Source organism: Mesoplodon bidens (genome assembly GCF_964165515.1).
Source record: "Mesoplodon bidens genome assembly, chromosome: 10".
Lineage (NCBI taxonomy): Eukaryota > Metazoa > Chordata > Mammalia > Artiodactyla > Ziphiidae > Mesoplodon > Mesoplodon bidens.
In genome coordinates, this window is record NC_138172.1 from 58,746,967 (window position 1) to 58,766,546 (window position 19,580).

Here is a 19,580-nt window from a genome sequence, read left to right on the forward strand (position 1 = left end):
TCTCACCTCTCCACATATACATCTGCATTCTGGTCAGTGTTGGTCCAAGCTGATGCTACTGCTCCCTCCCCTGCCTTCCTGCAGAGGTGACTGTGAGTGGCTCTCTGCTACATCTGCTCCACTTGTGCCAGCATGGAAAAACATTCTATAAAATCATTTTTTTCTACAGAATTGCACCTAGAACACACTGAGGTGGGGGAATTCAGTGAAGCCTCCCCAGGCTCCACTTTAGACAAATATTCCCTCTGTGTTCTAAGCATATGGGAGGCTTTTATTGGATAATTGATTTAGTGTACAGACTCAGACTCAAGACCACACTAATGTCTTACACTAATATCTTAGGTATTTTTACCTCTTGAGATTTCTTCTCAGCCTGAACAATGTTTATCTTGTAGATATATGGAGGCAGGTGGACAGGAGTTTTTATTTATTTATTTTTGGATAGGAGTCTTTTAAATCTACTGTTTCATGTCCTACTCAGAACCTACTCAAAATACAAGCTTTTGAAACTCAAAATCCCCTTTCTCACAAATCGTTGTTATTGAACTTCAAAAATTCTTAATTTAAACTTAATAGTCAAGAATATTCTCTTCTCTTATTCAGCACTGGTGTTTCTGCTGTGATAGCCCTGCCCTGAGTTAATGCATTGAAAGATCGAGTTGAATGGTGAGAAGCCCATGGGTTATAAAGCAACAATCACAGCAATGATAAAATAATTACAATGGACACAAAAACATAGAAATTAATATATCAAAATAGTAACAAACTGCGACTGATTTCTCTGTCATTGCTATACAAGATCAAGCTTATTGTTTAAAAAGGATCAAAGGAGAATAGTAAGCAGGACACCTGGATTACAGGTTCTTTCTCCCCTTGGAGCCTGCTTCCTGAACTGTTTGGACTCCAAGACCTGACTCAGCCTGTTCTCTTCCCCAGGCGGTCCTCCCCTCCACCTCCATGCATAAGCTGCCCCTCTCAGTCCATGGTTCCCTCAGTCTCTGGCCTCCCTCTAGTCATGAGGAATCTCCAGGATCTCTCATCTCTCTCCTATGGTATTTGTTTAACTCTGCACTGTATCAGGGATATCTGTGTAGTGATAAGAGGACCAGACCTAGAAAGAGAAAACTTGGATTTTATCCCTGTTTCAAACATCCTGACAAGACCATTTCATTTCTCAAGTCTGTCTGTGGATCTCATAACTGCCCTTGCATTGTTTTCAGTATGAAGTTTATTGGCTAAAGTTTTCAACTCCTTGTGTATAGAAATCAAGTTTCAGTTTCCAATAGTGCTTTGTACTTAGTAAATATTTGTTGAATCAAATAGAATGGCAGATGAGAAACAAGGAATTTACTGATAAATCTAATGGGATAAATGGGGAAAATAATGGTAAGTTTATTTTAGTTGACTAAATAAATATCATCTTATTGACAGAGGGTAGACAAGGGGTTGGTTATGGGGCTCCCTTTCCCATCCCCTCCATCTCAGTCAACAATTGTGATTTCCTTTTCTTACGTCTGTAGAATAAAAGTTTTAATACTCTTTCTCTGCACAATTAAGAAGAGGTAATATACAGTAGTTCATTGCAAGGAAAAGGGTTGCAGATTAACTATAAATTCACCTTTCTGAATAAGCTCAGAAAGCCTTGCCAGGTAAATACCAAGTTATATCACTTTCTTTAAAAGAAGATATAAATAACTCAGTTTCTAGACAACAATCTAAACCTTTTTAGTATTTCAACAAGTGGCATTTGGTGTTTTAGCTTACTACATAGCTTCATGTTGCTAAAGATTATCTATCTATGTCAAGATAAAAATAAGCTTACCTCTCTCATTCTTAGCCCATCACACCTGCTACTCAATTATGTGCTCTTTGCTTGTGGGTACCTGAAATAGTAAGAAAGAATAGAAAACAAATTAAATATAATTCAATAGCATTTTGTGAAAGGCAAATATTACAAATTTAATTGATGACAGACACACACTTCATAAAACTATTAGCATGCAACTCCAGCTGCAAAAACTGAACAACAATATGCCTAAACTGGTTAGCAGCAAAAAAGTAAACCAATTACGTTGACAAAAGCCACCATAAACAAAAAAACTGTATTTAAAAGATGAACAGGTTTGGCATTCATCCCTACCATCGAGTCTTTCACTTTCTTTTTTCCATCAAAATTTAGCTTACGTTTGATGTTAGCAAGAATTGCATTACTATTATTGCTAATTTTAGTTCTGTTTATTACCTTGAGGGTTATATATTGTAAAATAATTTTGGTGCCTCTAGTTAATCTTAATTAGTTGTTTTAATAACCTATAGACCTATTTGTTATGGTTTTGTAGGTTTACTTTTTTAACTATCAGGAACTTAATAACTGAGAATAGTTAACATTACTGTTGCATAGGCAAAATTACAGAGTTACTATTAGTGTTACCTGTTTAACGTTTAGTCATCCTTTGAGTCCTGCGACATATTTCCTTAACAATCATCAGCCATCAAGTCTGATAGTCTCAAAAGAATTATCAGCTCTCTAAACTGCCTTCAAGGGCGGTGATATTTAGCACTGAAAATTACAAATAAAGTTTTTGAGGTTGAATAGCAACAACTGGCCAGTGACACTGATGATTTGTTTGTCAAAACAAATTGTTATAAACTACGCAAATGAAGTCCACACACTCCTTTGAGTGAAAATAAAGTGAATCTACACAATGCTTACATGTTGGATGGGATATTTAATGTGCGGGAAACTCAAAGGTTGAAGAACTAGGCATTTAGACAGTGGTAAGTGGTAATCTTACCTCTTTATACTCCATTACTCTTTCTCACGGGAGACATGCTAATGCAAACAAGTCAACCAGAATTTGTGTTTAGCAAGATAAAGCTTAGAGGATAGTTTAAAATCCATTTATTATTCTAAATCCATTTTTTCCCATTAACATGTTATACATTAGTGTTTACTAACCATGATTCATGTAACAGTTTAGTTTGTTAACTTTTAAATTATTTAACAACCATAAGTTATTAATACACTTTTAAAGTATTACACAAATATCTTAAAACAGGCTTGGGTTCATTTTTGTAATTTTTAAATAGAAAACATTTTAGGCATCTCTTGAAAAAAAAAATAAAGCAGGCATTTAAAGCTAGAAAACAAGTAATTCCAAATTTAGTTTTTACAAAAGTTTTCAGCTTTATTGACAAATTATGGCAAACATATTTGACAAAGTGTGGTTTCCTATTTAGAGAAGCTTACACATGGAACTTTATGTGTGTGTGTTTTTTTTCTTTTTTAACAAATACAGGTTAAAACACTAAACAAATTCAGTTAGCTACATACATACAGTAGCTACTTGTTTTCAACCCCATTAAAACAGCATTTAAAATTAAATTTACAAACTTAATATCAAACAGCTTCATCTAACTAACAGATATTAAAAGACAGGTTAAAACATCTTATCTATAACTTTATTATAGCTAGTTCAAATATCGTGTTACAGTTTTTTAGCAACCCTAAACAAAGTTTTTGCTAGTTGATTGAGACTCAAAATCTGTTAACAGATTCATGCTCTTTCTTTAAAAAAAAGAGAGAGAAAAAAAAAGATTACACACACAATGAAAACAACCAAGAGAATATCATCCTACTGAATCGTTTATAGACAATGCTTGCCAATGCTTTTTTTTAGTCTGTTTTATAAAATAATACTAGTGTCAGTGTCACGCCAACAGTATCAGGGAAATACAAGAAATATATGGGAGCAATCATGAGCAGTTATCCCTAGAATAGGAACAAAAAAAAGGACTATTACTTGTCATGTTGCTGTTTATGTGGAGACCACAGGTTATGAATTGTCTTTGAGGTGAGGTCACAGACGAGGAGAGCCCTCAGTATCTACTATAGGGGTGCTCCCTGTATCCCCCTCGGGCTGACCTTGGTGGTGGTGCCTTCAGGCTGGAGCGGGTCATGGCCCATTCTTCTGGTGCTAAGAACAAGAGAAAGACAGTAGCATTCACTTGGCTTCACAGTTATCAAAAACAGTTGTTTAAGATGCAATAGCCGAAACGAGAATAAAGGATCTTAACACTGAGGGCTCTAGACTTACTACATTTTCCATATGGTAAGATCATACAAAAAAGTATATATTTTGAAATACAGCCACTTGGAATTAAACTTGCAGGGCATTTTTCAAAGAAGAGAAAGTTAAAGTCCATTTATTATGTGTTAATTAGAAAGAGGGGCATCAAGGTAAACCGCCCCTCCCTAATCCTTTGCACAGACTCCTAAAAGAAACTGGATATAGGAAACCTGTGGTTCTTAGCCCTTGATTAACATAGGAATCACCTGGGAGTCTTGAAGCCAAACCAAACCAAACCAAAAATGACTAATGCCTATTCTCTATCTCCCAAACCAAATGATTAGAAACTCTACAGGTTGAGACCTAGGGTTTGGTATTTTGTCAGTGCTTCCCTAGATGACTCAGGGTCCAGCGTTGAGGTTCACTGTGCTAAACTATCCAAGTCAGTGAGAGAGAAGATGATATGGAGTAAATTTTCAGTAGCAAAATCAGTAAAGAAAAATCTTCTATCAGTTTTTCGAAAAACAAGTTGGAAAATAAAGAGGTATTCGTACACTAGGAAGATTCCTCATTTACCTGTTAATTTGACTTCCAGTAACCTCAGTGCTCTGGGACCTGGCCAACAGACAAGAAACAAACAGCCAACCTTTTGAATGTTGTGGAAAAATAGCTTTTTTAAAGTCTATGTACGCAGAAGGGAAATGTAGTGCTCCTTCAAAGGGCCAAGGGGTTTATGGTGACTTCAGTGGTTCCAGAAACTAGGTTATCTGGGTCTTTCAATCAGAAAGAATTCAGTTCTTCATTAGAAAGCAGATTTTATGCATTGGGCTATGGAGGGAGGAAGTATGGATATAAGAAAAGGGATTACTAGAAATAGACACACTGACATTGAAAGCTGATATACAAGGTGGTGGTAATGGAAATAACTGTAAAATCACTGTAGATTGAGGCCACTGATGTAAGGCATATGCCCCTGGATAGCTCAAGAGCCTCTAAGAATGTTTTTAGCAAAAACAATAAGAAAAATTTAAATTGTACTTACTATACTATAAGGAAAGGGATAATGATCTATAATATAGAACAATAAACAAAAGTTGGATCAATATAGGGGAAAATAGCATTAAAGGGGTGAACATTAGGTTTCTGAGGATATCCTTCATCAGGATACCTTTATTACAAATGATATCTGATGATAAATGAAAAATTACATCTCTTTCACTATTTAAGGTACATGCTTATGATTATTTCAATATATGATAGGACACAAAATAGAAGTGAGATCCTAAATAAATATGAGAAGTGTTACCTTCAGTCAGAATACAGATCTACTTAGACCAGGGGTTGGCAAACTAAGGCCTTTGAGCCAAATTTGGCCAGCCGCCTGTTTTTGTAAATGAAGTTTTACTGGAATACAGGTATGCTTACTTATTAACATATTGTATGTGGCTGCCTTCACTCTATAAAGGAAGACTTGAGTAATTGTAACAAAGACCATACTGCCTGCAAAGCCTAAAGTATTTACACTCTGGGCTTTTACAAGAAAGGTTTACAGGACCCGCTCTAGATCATGTTGTCTTTTTTGGTGGGAGATTGTAGATGTTGGTCTTTTTCATGTGATCTCTTGAAGACAGCAATTTACTCCTAAGCTGCTAGTCTTTCTCAACAGAGACATTTTGGAGAAGAATTTTATGTATGTACTTGACTGGAAATAAAGAAAAGTTTCTTTGATGTACTGGAAGGGAAAACGGATCTTGTTTGCAAGCTAGAAAGTGCCTTGTCAGCCTTATATAATATGAATTTTACACTTTGTCTATGAATAATCAAGAATATGTCAGTGCCCTCATTCTCTTGGAGGTAAAATCTACCCCGTTTTATTACTTATTTTTAGCAAAGGGAATGCACCACTTTTTGCTTCATTTGTTCTAGAGTGTTAAAGATCCCTGGGTTGTAATCTATGGGCTTTAGGAGCTGCAATAATATAGGTTTCAAGTTTTCCCAGGGGATGGAAGTCCTGGATTGTTTCTTAGATGCTGAATGTTCCTGCAAAACAGTGAAACAACAGCAGGCAGAGCGACAGCCATACCTGTCACATCTACTCCCAGATTTGTCGGAACTTTTAAACTGGCATAATCTTGGGGACTTGCCACAGCAAATGTGTTTAACGAAAACTCACTGACTTGGTTTTATTTGACTTTATCTAAAACTCCAGGGCAGCAAATTGATGGACTAAAACCTTACATTTTTTAACTGTTGACCAACATTAAAATGGGGAATGACACTGTTAACTGCTGTATCCCCAGCACCTGGAAAAATATGCAGTGCATAGCAGATCACATAATCCACTAAATGTGGGAACTAGGAGGCATAAAGAGCTTCCAATGACAACCTTAAAAACACTAACAGTTGAGCTGAAGAAATTCAACATTAATTTTTAAAGTTCTATAAATAGGAATCTTATATACTTGTTATAAAGTCAGACTTCTTACTCACGAGGGTTAGTTAGCTAAGTATCCAAATTATTTCATTATTAGATTCAATGAAACAATCATAACGGAGTCCTATTACAAAAAGTGTTAAAAACGTTTTTCATTGCACAAAAATATGCTCTTTCACAATTCTCTATTGGTATGTGAATTAACACTATGCTCTTTCCTCCTTGCTGAAGGCTAGGAAAATGGGAAATACTATTAGGCCAGCATAATAGTGATACTGAGCAGGGCCCTGTGGGGTTCCTGTGCACTTGTGTCCCCCATTTGTTTGACTACAAGAAATAGGCTTCATTCAGCCTCCATGGCCTTCACTGAGTTCCAAAGGGCAGATTCAGGCAGTTGTTAATTAGGGAAGGGAGAGGATGCAGAGACAAGAGTGAAATAGTCAAGAGAAACGATAGTGCAGCTTTGGGGCAAGGTCCTAGTTCCCCATCGAGGGATACACACAGAAATATCTTTGAGCTGTTTTGCAGATACTGAAACCCCCACTAGGTGGAAGAAGTTAATGGTTAAAGATGGTATGCTGCCCACAAACACATAGACCCCAGACCAGTTGGAACCTGGAGGTTGATGATGTTGACTCCTACTTACCTCACCACCAACCAATCAGAAGTATGTCCACAAGCTGATCACTCCTTCTTGGAGCCATTACTATAAAACTTCTCATTACCCTCTCCAAGTTGGTACACACAGTTTTGAGGGCATCAGCCAGCTGTTGCTCCCTTTGCCTGGCAAAGTGATAAAACTGTTCTTTTCTACTTCACCCAAAACTCTGTCTCTGAGATTTAATTTGGTGTCGGGGTACAGAGGGTGGATTCAGCTTCAGTAGTAACCAGAAAGGCAGCTAAAATGAATTCCTAAACAGGCAAAGTAAGTTTTAGATTTTCTAAGATTCCTTACCATTAGCAGAGGAAATCAAGGATTAATTTCACTTAATTCAGATCTTGGGCCCATTGTTTACATGTTCTCAATAATAATTGAGATCAGGTAAATATTATTTCTATTTGTGCCAAATTTCCTTGGTCTATATTTTTCCTAATATCATAATGTTTATATTTAGACACACATTTAGTCACCACATTACAATACAAGCCAGCTTCTCTCAGTGAAGTTATGGTGTTTGTGTTTGGACTGGAGAGCACTGACTCAAATGTTTTTCCTTCGTCATGAATCATATAGTGTGTCATTGAGCTTGTGTGGTGAGCCAATATCCTCACTGCTCACCAGAAGCTTTTGGATTACTTCAGAGATAAAAGTGATTCTTAGAAATCCAGAGGGATTCTAACTTGAGTCCATCATGGAACCTTGCACATAGGAATAGACAAATCATTATAAAGTCTTGATAATGGGAATTCTCTAAAATGTGAAGTTATAAAGGCCCGGGAATGGACTTAGAATTTATCTGTTTTCTTAGGCTTTGACTATTCAGCAGATAAAGTGGATTTAAATGTTTTGGGACTTCATACAAATTTTGGAGTCCTGGCCAAGTGTTTCTATTCCCATGAAGGGCGTCATTTAAACAATCATTACAAACAATAAGGTTTAGAGATCTTTCTTTTTACTTTTGGAAAATGATAAAGGAAGTAAGATTCTCTCAGTATCAGGATGATTGTCATCTGAGAGGCACTAGGTAGTCTATGCATGTAAACAGAGCAAATAAATGCATTATTCCTTAGAGAAGGTGCAAAATAACTGTCTGTCGAGTTGGAAATTCCTGAAATGGTTTACAGAATTGTGGATCAGGAAAAAGCAAATGAAGATATGAAAAATAGAGTTCAACTGACTTGATTGAATTTCCATTTCTGGGTTTCCCAATCCAGATTTTAATGTACCATATGGTATATGAATAGGAAGGAAAGGGGTCAAATAAAGCATCCATTAGATAACATTTTCTTGTTTTTTCTTCACTAAAGATCTCCTATATGCCAGTCCTTGTATTAAACCCTGCACTTGAAGATAGTTTAAGGAGCCTTAAGGAGATCACAGGACAACACTAACATGAAATGTCATAGATTACAGCACAATTGTAATTGATATTTGAAGAAAATGCTGAGGAAAGCGTAAAGAAGGGAGCTACTAACTTCCATCATTCTATTGAACTTGGATAGAACTCTAACACTGAATCATTTCAAAGAAGTAATTTTCTGAGCAAATATATGGCATAACTAAGAATTCAGGTACTGTTTAACTTATTTAAGAGAACTCACATTCTTTAAAAACTTTCCTGTATTAATTATTTTGTATCATCTGGCCTGTTTTTTTAAACTGGATTCTAAGATCTATGAAAGGAAAGACTTTCTACAGAGACAAAGAAGTAGTAAGGACACCATAAATACTTGTAAGCTATATATAAATAAATTATGTTATTAACTAAAAAGGAATTTAAAAATGAATTATGCAAAATAAGTGAAACAGGACTCATTCAGAAACACATTGTTAGAATTAGGTTATAGTGTTTTATATATTTGAAATATATCAATATTTCTTTTAAAACATTATCCCATCTCTGGTTTTTTAAACTCAGACTGTTTTTTACCCAGTTGATTCAAGTTTTATGGAATGCATAGCGTGTAATCTCCATTACATGCTAATAAGCATCATTGAGGAAGATTTTACTTTGATAAAGGGGTGTAAATTACCCAGGTAACTCTTCTTGTGCATTAAATGTTACTCTAGTGACTTAAAAAGCTATTACATCTCAAATACTCTGTTCTCAGCAGAATCAGAACTATTAAGTGGCATTTGTATCTCAATGTTCTCTCATTCCTGCCATGGGACTAGGTACTTTGGGGAGCATTCAGTGTGGGAAAGAAAAATCTTGATGATTTTTAAATTTGCAAAATGGTGTTCTCTGAGTGCTCCAGAGATACTATAAATATTGAGGTTGTTGGGGGGCAAAAAATGAAGCACTAAAACAAGGCACCAATTTATGAAAAGTCGGCATTATTTATCTGGAAAGTAAACTTTTAATGCTTATCTATCTCTCTGGAAGTAGGTTTAACATGCCACCTTCAAAATAAACTAACTTTAGAGAATAGTTCAGAAAGGATATAGGGTGTCATAAAGATTACCAAGGACATAGCTCTTATTCTCACACTTAGCTAGACCTAGATAGCTAGTTATTTATATTTCTGAGATCTGGAAAATAATCTCAAAAAAAATTTTTTTTTAATCACACTATAACAAAAAAGGACAGATCTTGCTATTTATGTTTGATATACTGTAAACCAATTTGCAAAAAACACAACTAATGTAAGAAATCTAAATTAATCTCTACTAATACAAGTCACTAGTGTCTTTGGTTTTAATCATTTAAGAGCATTAAAACAAGTTGATTAAAGTTCACACTGTCTCTGAGCCACTCAGTTTGTTGGGCTCAGTTAGGTTTCTCATTTCTTAGAGGAATATCTTTCTATTTAAAAGCATATTTCAAATATTTAAGTACATGTTGCTTTATGGTTATTTATTCCCAAAGAGAATATGTGAGGTTAGATGTTTTGTAGTTGCCGTTGTAACTCACTAAAATAACAATGTCCATTTTCTTTAATTTTAAAATACCTATCCTACAAAAAAATGAAGCACCCAAGATGGGTGCTAATGTTGTCTTCCTTTTAAAGATGAGAAAACTATAGCTTAGAAAGTTTAGTTGCTGGGAAAGCTCAGAATTTTTATTTGTAATTGTCTCATCATCTTTCTACTACCCTTTTCATCTGAAAGAAGCTGCTGATTTTCACTCTCTTTTTCCTTTTCTTTTCTTGGCTAGAAAATAAGACAATTTATTTTACTCCCTTCTGATTATATAATAATTGGTGATTCCAGGACTTCTCTGGTGGGGCAGTGGATAAGAATCTGCTTACCAATGCAGGGGACATGGGTTCAATCCCTGGTCCTGGAATATCCCACGTGCCACAGAGATACTAAGCCTGTGCACCACAACTACTGAGCCTGTGTGCCTAGAACCAGTGCTTCACAAGAGAAGCCACCATAAGGAGAAGCCCAAGCACCAAAACGAAGACCCACACAGCCAAAAATAAATAAAATTAAATCTTTTAAAAAAATAATAATTGGTGATTCCAACAACAAACAATTGATTAGCTAAATGAGGAGGTTGTAGCTTTAATTTTGTTAACAAAAATGTAGGCTGCTTGAAGTGAATTTGCTAAGGTGCAAATATAGGTGTTTAAAGTGGAAGGCAGGGTTAACTGATCCGCTCTGAGCATTTTTAGATATTAATGGAATATTAGAACCTAATGGTTCAACAATTTCATCCACACAATTTGTATTGTCACTATATGTAATTGCAGAGTTTATTGTTTTAAAATGCAAAGGGTAAAACAGAATAGTACTGAAGGAGAAATATGGACGATCAACATTTCTTTTCAGAGATGAACATAATGAGTTATGTTCTAAGAAGAGTGAAATTTCAGTTCTCTATCATTTATGTTTTCTGGAAATTCAGGCAGCATCTGGGAAGCAATTACAGCTATTATCACTGTCATGAATTTTTAATTAGACATTCCCTGTTAGAAACAAGTAACACTTGAGATAACCCATTTAGAGAATAATAAAGGACTGTACTCCATTCCCATCTCTGGAGTTTTAAGACACACATGACAGGTACTCAGTAATTACTTATTGAATAAATTAATTAAATTTAAATATTTTACATCTTCATTTTGTTCCCAAAAAGAAGCCATAGACCTCCCTCAGATGGATCCCTTCAGTTTGAATGGAAGTCCCATGAGTCCTATAGCCAGGCATGCTTTTGAGTTCTAGTTCTGCCTCTTTCTTGTTGAAAGACCCCTTTGGCAAGTCAGCAAGTCTCTTCATCTACATACTGATGGCACATTTTAATTGTCAGAAACCATTCTGAGCTTCTGACATGCATATCTAAATGCCTGTGGGACATCTCAAGTGTCTCAAACTCAACTTTTTCAAAATTAAACATCTTTTTCTCCATGCTACTTAATACTCTAAGTTTCCTATTTCAGTGAATAATGCTATTACCTACAACTTACCTAGTTATACATCAAAAACCCTTGGCATCTTCTCAATTTTGCTCAGTAGATCTAAGCAATGATCAAGCTTTTTCTTTTCTTCCTTAATATGTGTTTCACTCACTCATTTCTTCCTATCTCCACTAATCCTATTCCAGGGCAAGCCATTATCCTCTTTGCCCAGAATACTCAGCTACCTTGTTATCTTTTGTGTTTTTCCATGATTTTAAGCATATATACATATATATGTATGTATATATGTATATATATATATATGCCATAATGTATATGTGTTCTATTGTACATATGCATATATGAGTATATATATATTCCCCACTGTGTGTGTGTATATACATGTGTGTTTATGTATGCATTCCCTACTCTTCTCCACCTTCTTGAGAGAGGAACTTGTCCAAATACAATTGATTAGGCCTGTTCACTTGCTGTTGTAGCATACTCAAGATCAAGTCCAAATGTTTTAACAAGGAATTCCACACAAGGCCTAACATGGTCTGAACCTTGACTTCATTTTAGACAATTAGAGTTGATGACACTGGTGATCATCTAAAGTACAAGTATTCTATGTTGTTTATTGAAAAAAAATTCTTGTGTTTCAAAATACAAGTAAAGTTGCTGATAAATTTAAGACTTTAAAACATTTTTCTCAAAAGGAAGATCATCTTATTTTTGCATGGAATTGGACCAATTAGGAGAAGGAACCAGTAAAACAAACCAGTTTAAGGTTTCAAGTACAAAAGACCCAAACTTTAGATACCTGTTAAATTTTGGCAAATTAATGATTTTACTTTGTTTAATATACTGAGAAAAAGCTTACATTTTCCCTAACAATGAATAAATGCTTATGGATTAGATTTTTTGATCACTCACTATTTTGATTCATTTTAAGAATGATGATGATTTCTGGTAGTGCTCCCACAAACCAGAGATGGGTTGGGTCATTGGGACTTTTGAAGTGCTTCTCTTGGTTACTGGGGAACTTGTCCTAAATACAAAAATTTTCCTCAGAAGTGGTGAGATCCATTTTAGTCCTTGAAGATGTTCTTAGGTGAAGTCCCTAAGTGGCTTTTGAAAGTATGCATTTCCAATTGGCTATATGGACCATGATACAAATAAAATCTATCTCCAAAGTCCAAACTTAACATAAACAACAAATATGAATGTTTAAAATGTGGTACATATTGAAAATATAAATGGGTAAATTCAGAAAGACAGTTGATAAATATATGAATAATCTATAATGAGGAACATTGTAGAAACTTTGAGAAAAAATTCTGAAATACTTTTGTGGCCCAATAGTTCATGCTTGATATTTCTCTATTAACTTAAATTCAGCACAATGGAATGTGTGTCTGTGGCCATGGCTGGTTTTTATAATATGAGAATTAAATCCTCTTCCAGTTTCTTTTTTCACTCTAGGTATGGAAATCCTGGGGCCATTTTTCTTGACTTTACTGCATTTTTATATATTCCCTTGTTTAGTACCCACAAACTTACTTCATGTATATACTTAATTTCCAAATAACAGTGTGGTTTTGCAATTTTATCTTCTGTGACTAAGATTAAGTTATTTGAACTACTGCTATTCTGTAAGCTCCAGGAGGGTTAAAAAAATGCCCAACAAATTTAAGGCTGTGCCAAGAAAGCATTCCAAGTAGTTTAACATGCAATGAGTGTTTTTTACAAGCTTGTATGTTCTCAGGTGAGGCCACAACGATTTGAAATAAGACTCACACTGTAATTTAAATATGCTGTGATTAGTATAACACTCCTCTCTTTGGTGGTGGTGCTATTTATTTTTATTTTATTTTTTAATTTATTTTTTTACTTTTTATTTTATATTGGAATATAGTTGATTTACAATATTGTGTTAGTTTCAGGTGTACAGCAAAGTGATTCAGTTAAATGTATACATATATCTATTATTTTTCAAATTCTTTTCCCATTTAGGTTGCTACATAATATTGAGCAGAGTGCTCTTTGCTATACAGTAGGTCCTTATTGGTCATCCATTTAAAATATAGCAAAGTGTACATATTAATCCCAAACTTCCTAACTATCCCTCCCCATCACCCATCCCTCTGGTAACCATAAGTTCACTATCTAATTCTATGAGTCTATTTCTATTTTGTAAAAAAATCATTTTTAACATTTTTTTAGATTCTGCATATAAGTGATATCATACAATATTTCTGTTTCTCTGCTGGACTTACTTCATTCAATGTGACAATCTCTAGGTCCATCCATGTTGCTGCAAATGGCATTATGTCATTGTTTTTAATGGCTGATTAATATTCCATTGAATATATGTACCACATCTTCTTTATCCATTTCTCTGTTGATGGATATTTAAGTTGCTTCCATGTCTTGTCTATTGTAAAGAGTGCTGCAGTGAACATTGGGGTGCATATATCCTTTCAGACCATGTTTTCCTCTGGATACATGCCCAGGAGTGGGATTGCAGGGTCTTATGGTAATTGTATTTTAGTTTCTTAAGGAACCTCCATACTATTTTCCATAGTGGCCACACCAATTTACATTCCCACCAACAGTGTAGGAGGGTCCCCTTCTCTCCACACCCTCTCCAGCATTTGTTGTTTGTGGATCTTTTGATGATAGCCATTCTGCTGGGGTGAGGTGACAACTCATTGCAGTTTTGATTTGCATTTCTCTAATAATTAGTGATATTGAACATCTTTTCATTTTCCTCTAGGCCCTCTGTATGTCTTCTTTGGAGAAATGTCTATTTAGGTCTTCTGCCCGTTTTTAATTGAGTTGTTTGTTTTTATGATATTAAGCTGCATGGGCTGTTTGTAAATTTTGGAGACTAATCCCTTGTCGGTCACATCATTTGCAAATATTTTCTCCCATTCTGTGGGTTGTCTTTTCGTTTTGTTTATGGTTTCCTTTGCTGTGCAAAAGCTTTTGAGTTTACTTAGGTCCCATTTGTTTATTTTTGTTTTTATTTCCATTACTCTGGGAGACAGATCAAAAAAGATTTGCTGCGATTTATGTCAGAGAGTGTTTCTCCAATGTTTTCCTCTAAGAGTTTTACAGTATCTTGTCTCACATTTAGGTCTTTAATCCATTTTGAGTTTATTTTTGTGTATGGTGTTAAAGACTGTTCTAATTTCATATTTTACGTACAGCTGTCCAGTTCTCCCAGCACCATTTATTGAAGAGACTGTCTTTCCTCCATTGTATAGTCTTGCTTCCTTTATTGTAGATTAATTTACCATAGGGCAAGGGTTTATTTCTGGGCTTTCTGTCCTTTTCCATTTTTGTGCCAGTATCATACTGTTTTGATGACTATAGCTTTCTAGTGTAGTCTGAAGTCAGGGAACCATATTCATGCAGCTCCATTTTTCTTTCTCAAGATTGCTTTGGCTATTCAGGGTCTTTTGTGTCTCCATACAAATTTTAAGATATTTTGTTCTAGTTCTGTGAAAAAATGTCATCGGTAATTTGATATGGATTGCATTGAACCTGTAGACTGCCTTGGATCGAATAGTCATTTTAACAATATTGATTCTTCCAATCCAAAAACATTGTGTATCTTTCCATCTGTTTGTGCCATCTTTGATTTCTTTCATCAGTGTCTTATAGTTTTTGGAGTACAGATCTTCTGTCTCCTTAGGCAAGTTTACTCCTAGGTATTTTATTCTTTTTGATGTCATTCTTTTGTTTCCTATTGAAACAAACAAAATAATTGTTTCTTGAATTTCTCTTTCTGATCTTTTATTGCTTTGTACAGAAATGCAACATATTTTTGCATATTAATTTTATATCCTGCAACATTATCAAATTCATTGATGAGCTCTAGTAGTTTACTGGTAGCATCTTTAGGATTTTCTATTCATCGGATCATGTCATCTGCAAACAGTGACAGTTTTACTTCTTTTCCAATTTGGATTCTCTTTATTTCTTTTTCTTCTCTGATTTCCAGGGCCAGGACTACCAAAACTATGTTGAATAAAAGTGGTGAGAGTGGACATCTTTGTCTTGTTCCTGATCTTGGAGGAAATGTTTTCAGATTTTCACTGTTAAGTATCATGCTAGCTGTAGGTTTGTCATATGTGACCTTTATTACATCGAGGTAGGTCCCCTCTATGTCCACTTTCTGGAGAGTTTTTATCATACATGCGTGTTGAATTTTGTCAAAAGCTTTTTTTGCATGTATTAAGATGATCATATGATTTTTATTCTTTGATTTGTTGATATGGTGTATCACACTGATTTCTGGTTATTGTAAAATTCTTGCATCACTGAGATAAATCCCATTTGACCATGGTGTATGACCCTTTTAATGTATTGTTGGATTCAGATTGTTAGTATTTTGTTGAGGATTTTTGTGTGTATGTTCATCAGTGATATTGGCATGTAATTTTCTTTTTTTTGTGGTACCTTTGTCTGGCTTTGGTATCAGGGTAAAGTGGCTCATAGAATGAGTTTGGGAGTTTTCCTTCCTCTGCAAATTTTTGGAACAGTTTCAGAAGGATGGGTGTTAACTCTTCTCTAAAAGTTTGATAGAATTCCCCTGTGAAGCCATCTGGTCCTGGACTTTTGTTTGTTGGGAGTTTTAAAATCACAGCTTCAATTTCAATGCTTGTGAATTGTCTGTTCATATATTCTCTTTCTTCCTGGTTCAGTCTTGGGAGATTGTACCTTTCTAAGAATCTGTCCATTTCTTCCAGGTTGTCTGTTTTATTGGCATACAGTTGCTCATAGTATTCTCTTATAATCCCTTGTATTTCTGTGGTGTCTGTAGTAACTTCTCTTTATTCATTTCTAATTTTATTGATTTGAGTCCTCTCCCTTTTTTTCTTGATGAGTCTAGCTATAAGTTTATCAATTTTCTTTACCTTTTCAAAGAACCAGCTTTTAGTTTCACTGATCTTTGTTACTGTTTTCTTCACCTCAATTTATTTCTGCTCTGATCTTTATGATTTCTTTCCTTCTACTAACTTTAGTTTTTGTTTGTTCTTTCTCTAGTTGCTTTAGGTGTAAGTTTAGGTTGTTTATTTGAGATTTTTCTTCTATCCTGAGGTAAGATTTTATTGCTATATACTTCCCTCTTAGAACTGCTTTTGCTGCATCCCATAGGCTTTGGATTATTGTACTTTCATTTTCATTTGTCGCCAGGTATTTTTTGATTTCCTCTTTGATTTCTTCAGTGATACATTGTTATTTAATAGCATATTGTTTAACCTCCACATGCTTGTGATTTTTACATTATTTACTTGTAGCTTATTTCTAATCTTATAGCATTGTGGTCAGAAAAGTTGCATGATATGATTTCAATTTTCTTAAATTTACCAAGGCTTGCTTTGTGACCCAGCATGTTGTCAGTCCTGGAGAATGTTCCATGTGCATGTGAGATGAATGTGTATTCTGCTGCTTTTGGGTGGAATACTTTATAAATTAAGTCCATCTGGTCTAATGTGTCATTTAAGGTCTGTACTTCCTATTGACTTTCTGTCTGGATAATCTGTCCATTGTTGTAAGTTGGGTGTTAAAGTCCCCCACTATTACTGTGTTACTGTCAATTTCTCCTTTTTTTTTTTTTTTTTTTTCTTTTTGTGGTATGCGGGCCTCTCACTGTTGTGGCCTCTCCCGTTGCGGAGCACAGGCTCCGGACGCGCAGGCCCAGCGGCCACGGCTCACAGGCCCAGCCGCTCCGCGGCATATGGGATCCTCCCAGACCGGGGCACGAACCCGTATCCCCTGCATCGGCAGGCGGACTCTCAACCACTGCGCCACCAGGGAGGCCCTCAATTTCTCCTTTTATGGCTGTTAGTATTTGTGTTATATATTGAGATGCTCTTATGTTGGGTGCATAAATATTTATAATTGTTATATCTTCTTCTTGCATTGATCCTTGATCATTATGTAGTGTCCTTCTTTGTCTCTTATAACAGTTTTTATTTTAAAGCCTATTTTGCCTGATATGAGTATTGCTAGTCCAGCTTTCTTTAGATTTCTATTTGCATGGTATACATCTTTTCATCCCCTCACTTTCAGTTTGTATGTGTCCCTAGGCCTGAAGTTGGGTCTCTTGTAGACAGCATATACACATGTCTTATTTTTGTATCCATTCAGCCAGTCTTTGTCTTTTGGTTGAAGAATTTAATCCATTTATATTTAAGGTAATTGTCAATATGTATGTTCCTATTGCCATTTTAATTGTTTTGGGTTTGTTTATGTAGGTCTTTTTCTTTACTTCCTCTCCTCTCTTGTGGTTTGATGACCATCTTTATTGTTGTGTTTGGGTTACTTTTTATTTGTATGTGTGTATCTATTGTAGTTTTGGGGTTTGCTGTTCCCATTAGGTTTTGACATAGCAGCCTATATATGTACAAAGTTTTTTAAAGTTGCTGGTCTCTTTCCCACCTAGAGAATTTCCTTTAGCATTTGTTGCAATGCTGGTCTGGTAGTGCTGAATTCTCTTAGCTTTTGCTTATCTGTGGAGCTTTTGATTTTGCCATCAAATTTGAATTAGAGCCTTGCTGGCTAGAGTATTCTTGGTTATAGATTCTTCCCTTTCATCACTTTAAATATATCACCCCACTCCCTTCTTGTCTGCAGAGTTTCTGCTGAGAAATCAGCCAATAACCTCATGGGAGTTCCCTTATATGTTATTTGTCATTTATCCCTTGTTACTTTTAATACTTTTCTATGTCTTTAATTTTTGTCAATTTGATTGCTATGTGTCTCAGCATGTTCCTTCTTGGATTTACCCTACCTGGGACTCTCTGCTTCCTGGACTTGAGTGACACTTTCCTTTCCCATGTTAGGTACATTTTCAGCTATTATCTCTTCAAGTATTTTCTCAGGACCTTTCTCTCTCTCTTTTCCTTCTGGGACCCCTATAATGTGAATATTAGTGTGTTTATTGTTGTCCCAGAGGTCTCTTAGACTGTCTTCATTTCTTTTCATTCTTTCTCCTTTATTCTGTTCCATGGCAGTGATATCCACCATTCTATCTTCCTAGTCAGTTATCCGTTCTTCTGCCTAAGTTATACTGCTATTGATTCCTTCTAGTGTATTTTTCATTTCAGTTATTGTATTGTTCATCTCTGCTTGTCTGTTCTTTAGTTCTACTTGGTCTCCATTAAACATTTCTTGCATCTTCTCGATCCCTGCCTCCATTCTTTTTCTGAGATCCTGAATCATCTTCACTAGCATCATTCTGAAATCTTTTTCTGGAAGTTTGCCTATCTTCTCTTCACTTAGTTGTTTTTCTGGGGTTTTATCTTGTTCCTTCATCTGGAACATATTCCTCTGCCATTTCATTTTTTCTAACTTTCTCTGATTGTAGTTTCCATTCTGCTGGCTGCAGGATTTTATTTATTCTTGCTTCTATTGTCTGCCCTTTGGTGGATGAGGCTATTAAGAGGCTTGTGCAAGCTTCATGATAGGAGGGACTGGGGGTGGGTAGAATTGGGTCTTGTCCCTCTGATGGCAAGGCCCTGCTCAGTAAAACTTTAATTGACTTGTCTGCTCATGCATGGGGCTGTGTTCCCTCCCTGGTAGTTGTTTGGCCTGAGGGAATCCAGCACTGGAGCATGCAGGCTGTTTGGTGAGGTTAATGGTGATCTCCAGGAGTGCTGACACCAATGAGTACTTCCCAGAACTGTTGCTGCCAGTGTCTTTGTCCCTGTAGTGAGCCATAGTCACCCCACCACCTCTGAAGGGCACCTTCCAACACTAGCAGGTAGGTCTGGTCCAGTGTCTTATGGGATCACTGCTTTCTTCCCCTGGGTCCTGGTACACACAAGACTTTGTGTGTGCCTTCCAAGAGTGGAGTTTCTGTTTCCCCCAGTCCTGTGAAAGTCCTGAAATCAAACCCCACTGGCTTTCAAAGCCAGATTCTCTGGGACTCCTCCTCCTGTTGCTGGACCCCAAGGCTGGGAAGACTGATGTGGTGCTCAGAACTTTCACTCCAGTGGGATAACTTCTGTGGTATATTTGTTTTCTAGTTTCTGGGTTGCCCAACCAGTGGGAAT

At 35.8% G+C, this 19,580-nt stretch overlaps 1 protein-coding gene across 1 annotated transcript in view; it reads right to left on the bottom strand.

Annotated features, from left to right (window-relative positions):
- Nucleotides 1-3,879: 3,879 nt before the first annotated feature.
- Nucleotides 3,880-19,580, bottom strand: part of KHDRBS2 (KH RNA binding domain containing, signal transduction associated 2) — a gene marked incomplete at its 3' end in the record, with an annotated part of 662,231 nt that continues 646,530 nt past the window's right edge. The window contains exon 9 of the mRNA XM_081245279.1: nucleotides 3,880-3,977. Coding sequence (XP_081101405.1) covers nucleotides 3,880-3,977 — 98 coding nt within the window. The remainder of the gene's footprint in view (nucleotides 3,978-19,580) is intronic.